At 40.7% G+C, this 6,995-nt stretch overlaps 1 protein-coding gene across 1 annotated transcript; it reads left to right on the top strand.

Moving 5' to 3' along the window:
- Positions 1-1,532: 1,532 nt before the first annotated feature.
- adra2a (adrenoceptor alpha 2A) lies at positions 1,533-5,996 on the top strand. The gene is made up of 2 exons (XM_051094074.1): positions 1,533-1,814; positions 3,643-5,996. The coding sequence occupies exon 2, from the start codon at positions 3,724-3,726 to the stop codon at positions 4,897-4,899; it is 1,176 nt and encodes a 391-aa protein (XP_050950031.1). The 5' UTR covers positions 1,533-1,814; positions 3,643-3,723; the 3' UTR covers positions 4,900-5,996.
- The last annotated feature ends 999 nt before the right edge of the window (positions 5,997-6,995 follow it).

Genomic DNA, 6,995 nt, shown 5'->3' on the forward strand with positions numbered 1-6,995 from the left:
ACAGTTATCAAATAGGCATGTGTTCTGTCCTGTGTCCTAAACTCCAGAAACATTGGTGTCTCATATTTTAGAGCGGTCAGTGCGATTTGGGAAATCAAATCTGTAAGTGTGTGGAAATATTCAGATGTAATCCCCTTTGTAATCGTTAACATTTTCATAAGTAACTAATTTAACTGTACATTGTTTTTCTGTAACTGTAACAAATTAGTTACATTTGTTATTAAATTACATAATTCCATTACTAGCTACTCTAGTTAAGTTCAAGCCCCTACCACTATCATCAAGACATCAAAATGTGCAAAAAACACTTGCAATAAAAAAAAGCCATTCATAAGCTGGAATGCTGAAATGCACAGCTTTACATAGGCTACATGCAGAGGGCAAGCTCTGCAATCCTACTGTATGTGTACAGTATTGAGCGATGCTGTTATGTTGGTTCGTTTGGGGCCAAATTTCTTTTTATCTTTGATCTGTATTTCTGAAATATATAAAACATTTTATATTATTTCCATTAATTTGACTTTTATCAGATTTACCAGTTGATAAAATTCCTATTTTGTGCTGGTCAATTTTGAACAATAAATAAAACGTAACTTCTAAAAAAAAGAGAATTGTGTGGGGCCGAGGGGCCGCTGCTGCAAATATTTGAGTGGCTTCTCCCCTAACAGTAATCTCACTCCAAACTTCTTCCAAAACTTGAGAGCCCTGTCTGCATAAGATTTAAGTCAGGATTTGGCAACTCTGACACTCGAGATACATGAGTTTAGCTCCAAAATACCTGAATAAGTTTCTTCAGGTCTTCAAAATTACATAAAGCTAATACAAATGAGTCTGATGACGGCTGGAGCTAAAATCTGCTGGAGCGCCAGAGTTTCCCGGCTTTTGTAAAAACCGTTAGCTTACATTTCCGGTAGGTGTCGCTGTTTCATCGCTCCTGTTCCGCTCTCACCGAGTGACTGACTGAGCTTCCTCTGCATTGTTTACCTCTTTCTCATTCATCACTTAGCCTGGTACTTGGAAAAACTATTTTAAAGTAATGTTTTCAGATATTATTAGGCTTCCCACGGTCACGGAAAGCCAGGAAATGTGAGGGAATTTCAAAATGGATTTGCAGCCTTGGGGACCTCATGGAAATGAGACCTCAGTGAGTGTAAATCTTGTTAGTCAGTTTAGTCAGCTTTAAATATTTCATTGAGTTCGTAAAAAAAGTTTGAAATTCACCTCAGTGCATATCAAATTGCCTTTATTTATTAAATTATTATAAACTATTGGATTATTCAGTTATATAACTATATTTAGACTATGTTGTTCCTCAAGTTATCACCGATAAACAATCATCTATTCTTTCCTGTCCAGGTAAACAAGTTGTTTAATTGATTTAAAGCATTCAGGCACGTCTGAAAAGTGGACCTGGTTTTTGGCGTGTCCGCCCCGGCTGCTAAGCAACGTCTATTCGTAGACTGGCGTTTCGAGAAAGAGGGCGTTGCTCGCGTGTGGCATATGAGGGAAGTCATTTAGAGCGCGAGCGAGCGAGTGCGCGCACTCACACTCTCCTCAGCGCGCACACGGCGGGCTAATGTGATTACGCCTCTATTAGCTCTGTGCGCGAGACGAGACAGATCACGCGCGCGCACAGCTGAGTGAGCGCTGGCGATGAAGCGCTGTCTTCACATGCATCACTGAGGAAATGCGAGGAATTAATCATGCCGTTTTTCTCACGCTGAGAGGCTTTAAAAATAGAAGTTACACTTTGAAGAAGATTCATTGTGTGGTTTAATAAGTTTGTGGCTCGTATCAGGCTTTTTTTCACTAAGGTAAGCTTCATTCCTGCCTTACTTTTTGCTGTTAGTATAGAATTGTGGTGTTTTTGAACAATGTGTACAAGAAGGAAATTGATTTTGTTTTTGATAACATGACTTACTTTTGCTTTAAAAATATATATATAATTATTGTTATTTGTAATACATTTTTTTAAGGATGTCCCGTTCAGTTTTTTTGTGCCCCCTATCAAATTCGGGTAATTGAATATTGAGTATCTGCCGATATCGAATCGTGATCCGATACTTATATATTCCAAGTATATTAAAGTTATTCAAATCAATCCTATGTATACAGAGTTGTGCAGAGAGTAAAAGTAATATATGTATGTACATATAAGATAATATAAAATTATAACATCTCTATGCACTCACTATATAAAGACTGTAAACATGTAGATGTAAACATGTTACAGTGTTAACCATTGTAAACAGACTGTGTTGTCACAATTATAAATATGCGACAGTAATATTTATAATGTTTTGCAATAAGCAAAACAATTACAACGTATGGTATTCGCGATGTCAGATCACCACCCAGATAGTACACGCATGTCTGCAAGATGTCTGTTAAAGTTCGCTTGACCTGGAAACCACCTGCCGTGTAAACATCTAACCGATGTCTGTAAGATGTCAGTTTTACATACATTCCAAATCATCTTAAAGACATCTAATAAACATCTGTTTGACATCTGACAGGAAACGTCCTATAGATGTATTGCAGATGAGCAAACACTCTAAAAAATGTCTTGCAGATGTAAACACAGACATCAAACAGACGTCTACATGATGTATGTGTGCTGACGGGGCAGTATGTCAGTCAAATCTGAACCAAGGCACAACCCATACCCAGATAGCAAATGTACGTCTGCAAGATGTCTGTTAAAGATCTCTTGATCTGGAGCATCTACTCTGTACAAATATCTGACAGATGTCTTTAAGGTGTCAGTTTTATATACATTCTAAGTCATAAACATCTTAAAGACATCTAATAAGCGTCTATTTGACATCTGATAGGAAACGTCCTATAGACGTATTGCAGTTGAACAAACAATCTAAAATATACATCTTGTAGATATAAATGTAGACATCAAATGGATGTCTCCGTGATGTATGCGTGCTATCAGGGCAGTCTGTCGTCAAATCTGAACCAAGGCACAATCCATACCCAGATAGCAAATGTACATCTGCAAGACATCTGTTAAAGATCGCTTGATCTGGAAAGCATCTACTCTGTACAAATATCTGACAGATGTCTTTAAGATGTCAGTTTTATATACATTCTAAGTCATAAACATCTTAAAGACATCTAATAAGCGTCTATTTGACATCTGATAGGAAACGTCCTATAGACATATTGCAGTTGAACAAACAACCTAAAAAATACATCTTGTAGATATAAATGTACATGTCAAATGGATGTCTCCGTGATGTATGCATTCTATAAGTGCAGTCTGTCGTCAAATCCGAACCAAGGCGCAACCCATACCCAGATAGCAAACATACGTCTGCAAAATGTCTGTTAAAGATCACTTGATCTGGAAAGCATCTGCTGTGTACAAACCTTTGACAGACATCTTTAAGATATTCAAAATCACAAACATCTTAAACACATCTAATAAGCATCTATTTGACATCTGATGGGAAGCGTCCTATAGACGTATTGCAGTTGAGCAAACACTAAAAAATATGTCTTGCAGATGTAAATGTAGATGTCAAAAAGACATCTCTGTGATGTATGGCCCCCATCCCAACCCTTGAGATCCCTGTTTTTTTTTTACATATTTCTTTAAATAATTATTTTCCCTCCTTTTTTCTCGTTTAGATGCCAAAACGGAAAAAATTAAGTGTTTTCAACTGAAAACATAATTTCAGGTGTGAGAGGAAAAAATTGTGATTCTCAACAATGGGGTGTAACGACTCAATCAATGGGACGGATCCTCAGCCGTACACCCTGTTGTTGGCCCTTCCTTTGAGCGTCCTGGTGGGGCTCCTCATCCTCCTCATCGTCTTCGGCAACGTGCTGGTGATAATCGCTGTGTTCACGAGCCGAGCCCTCCGGGCTCCCCAGAACCTCTTCCTGGTGTCGCTGGCATCTGCTGACATATTGGTGGCCACTCTTGTGATGCCGTTCTCCTTGGCGAATGAGCTGATGGGCTACTGGACCTTCGGCCAGGTTTGGTGCGAAATCTACCTGGCCTTGGACGTTCTCTTCTGCACAGCCTCGATCACCCACCTGTGCGCCATCAGCTTGGACAGGTACTGGTCGATCACGCAAGCCATCGAGTACAACCTCAAGCGCACGCCACAGCGAATCAAGCGCATCATTTTTATAGTTTGGATCATTGCCGCCGTGATCTCCTTCCCGCCTCTTATTACCATGGAGAAGGGTGAGGGGAAATTCTGCAAAATCAACGAAGAAAAATGGTACATAGTTTCCTCGTCCATCGGCTCCTTTTTCCTGCCTTGCATCATCATGGTCCTCGTCTACATCCGAATCTACCAGATCGCCAAGAAGAGAACCAGAGCGCCTCCTGGGGACCGGAGGAAAAAGGACACCGCGGACAAGAAGGAGAATGATCTAGAGAAGGATCCCCACGAGAAGCTCAACGGGAATCCGAACCCTGAGCCGGACGACAAGGGCGAGATCAATGGCGTGGACATGGAGGAATCATCCTCCTCAGACCACAAGGTCTCCAACCCTTGTTCCCTCAAGAAAAAGAGATCAAAAGGAAAGACCAAGTTGAGCCAAATCAAACCGGGGGACAGCGACAAGCATGAGGTCCTCCAGACCACCAAGACCAGCAGGTGGAAGGGCCGCCAAAACCGGGAAAAGCGCTTCACGTTCGTCCTGGCGGTGGTCATAGGCGTGTTCGTCATCTGCTGGTTCCCGTTTTTCTTCACCTACACGTTCACGGCGTTTTGCGAATGCTGCGTGAATGAAACTCTCTTCAAGTTCTTCTTCTGGTTCGGCTACTGTAACAGCTCCCTCAATCCTATTATATACACCATCTTCAATAATGACTTCCGAAGATCCTTCAAGAAGATCCTCTGCTGGAGAGATAACAGGAGAGTGGTGTGAATGAGCTGCTGTTTTTTTTCTCTCCTCTATCCAGTGTAATATATCACCTGGCATTTACAGGAAGTACTTGTGTACAGTAAGCCAACACGTCGTGTGTCATTATACAACAAATCCGGAGTGGGGGAAAAGACTCTTACATGCTTTGTACAAATGCAACAATGCATGGTTATGCAATTACAGCACAATGCAGATTCGTCCATTTCTGAAGTATTGTTGTGTTGTTCTTGATATACAGTGAGTGGTGTCGTTTCGTAACTCTAGTATTTTATCATCTGCCAACGTGGAGGGACATATTCGAAGACACTGCATCACCAACCACACTGGATGTTGTTCAAAATATGAAAAACAATTTGCAAAGTGTCAAAGGACTACAAGCTTGGCCTTCAAACTACGCTGCATGTCAACGTGTTCTTATTTCCCTGACATTCTGTATAATTAATTGTGAAGGTGTTGATATTGTTTGGTGAACTAATTGTCTTTTTTATCCCTGCCAGTAACGGTTCATTTAAAATCTTGCTGTGGACCATTAAGCAACAAGATGTTGAGCTCGTCCGACTGGAACCTGACATGCCGGTGTCACAACAGATTTCTCCCGTTTCTGATGTAGTTTATATCTGTCACCATAGATATAATGGATGGATGTGTAGTACCACAACATGAGGGATACTTACAAACCATGTGTCAAACAGCTGGTTTAGCTGGTGAGTTAGTAGAAATGCACAACAAAAGAGAGGTGAATATTCAGCAGAATATCGAATGACTGAGAACAGAGTTTCTCCAGGTCAAGGTGAGGTCAGGCCTCTAGCCATGCTGGCTTTTTCCCGCAGGATATCCAGTTGTAGAGAGATGGAGTGAGTGTCCAGTCCAATTGCTAAAATGTCTGACAACAAAGGTCTTGAATGACATCTACAAACTACCCGTCACTGTGCGTTATTGCCGCATCTGAAAAACCTAATCATGATGTATGACTCACTTCAATATATTGGCTGTTTTCTGGTTGTGTTCTCAACGTGTTTAACCATCGAGGTCTGAAAAAAAAAACTGTTTGCACACACAAAGAGAGAAAACTCTCGAAAAATAAAAAGTGCAGAGCCTTTTTTTGTGTGTTATCATTCTGGAAAGGCAACTGGAGAGATTTCTTATGAAAAGCAAAGCTTCTCTTATAAAACCAGACAATGAAAGAGTTTAAAGTGTCTTCACAGAAGCAAAAAAAAAGAGTTTACAGCAGTGAAAACAAAGCACTAAGTTTTAAAAGTGTAACCACAAAACCAAACAATTTTATGTTGACGTTCCCTGACTAGCAGCGTAGACCCGCCCACTTAGAAAAGAACTGCGGTTTGATTGACATGCTAACTGACCAATCATGGGTTAAGCTGACAATTTTGAACCTTAGAACGTTTCTAAGCCTAGATAATCACGCGGGATTGCTCAAACCCCTCGACTTTCTCTCAGGTAATGAAATTTTGCTGTTATCTGTCAGCGATTATCTCGTCAATTTCAATTATTTTGCCTGTCTTCCCGTTCAGTTTGACTTTAATGTCTCATTTGACCGTTCACCTCAGAAATCCGGTGATTATGTGACTATTTGCGCTGCACGTGATTTACGTACTTTTTCCACAGGAATATAATTTTACAAATAGTATAAAACACTGCCTGCGGTGAAGTTCCCCAGTGGCAGTAATACATTTATATGCTGGAGAGAATATACCGAGACCTTCATAATTATGATGGATCATGATAATTTCATCTCATCTATAATCATCATTAAATCGTCAAGACAGCGGGGTGATAATTACAAAGTTTAAAATAAGGTTTTTATTACACGGACCTGTAGCACCGGTTTCCGTACCCTTTCACAAACTGACATAAAAGCATTAAATGGCAACTTTAAAGATATGGCAGCACATTACCACCCACAGCGGCAGAGCTGCGCTTGAGATATATTATGTGATATGAGCTGGAGGGAGGGAGGGAGGTGTGTGGATACTGCTGGACGCCCTGAAGTGTGAGTGGGAGACTGGAGAGATGGCCGGGCGGTGATGGACATTCAGTGGGAGGGAACATTTAGGGGGTTGTGTTGATAAGCTTCACTTCAA

The sequence above is a fragment of the Labeo rohita genome, chromosome 22 (genome assembly GCF_022985175.1).
Source record: "Labeo rohita strain BAU-BD-2019 chromosome 22, IGBB_LRoh.1.0, whole genome shotgun sequence".
In the NCBI taxonomy this organism is placed as follows: Eukaryota; Metazoa; Chordata; class Actinopteri; order Cypriniformes; family Cyprinidae; genus Labeo; species Labeo rohita.

Bases quoted from the DNA above. Each gene is read 5' to 3' on its own strand.
- adra2a (XM_051094074.1), top strand. From the start codon at position 3,724: ATGGGGTGTAACGACTCAATCAATGGGACGGATCCTCAGCCGTACACC.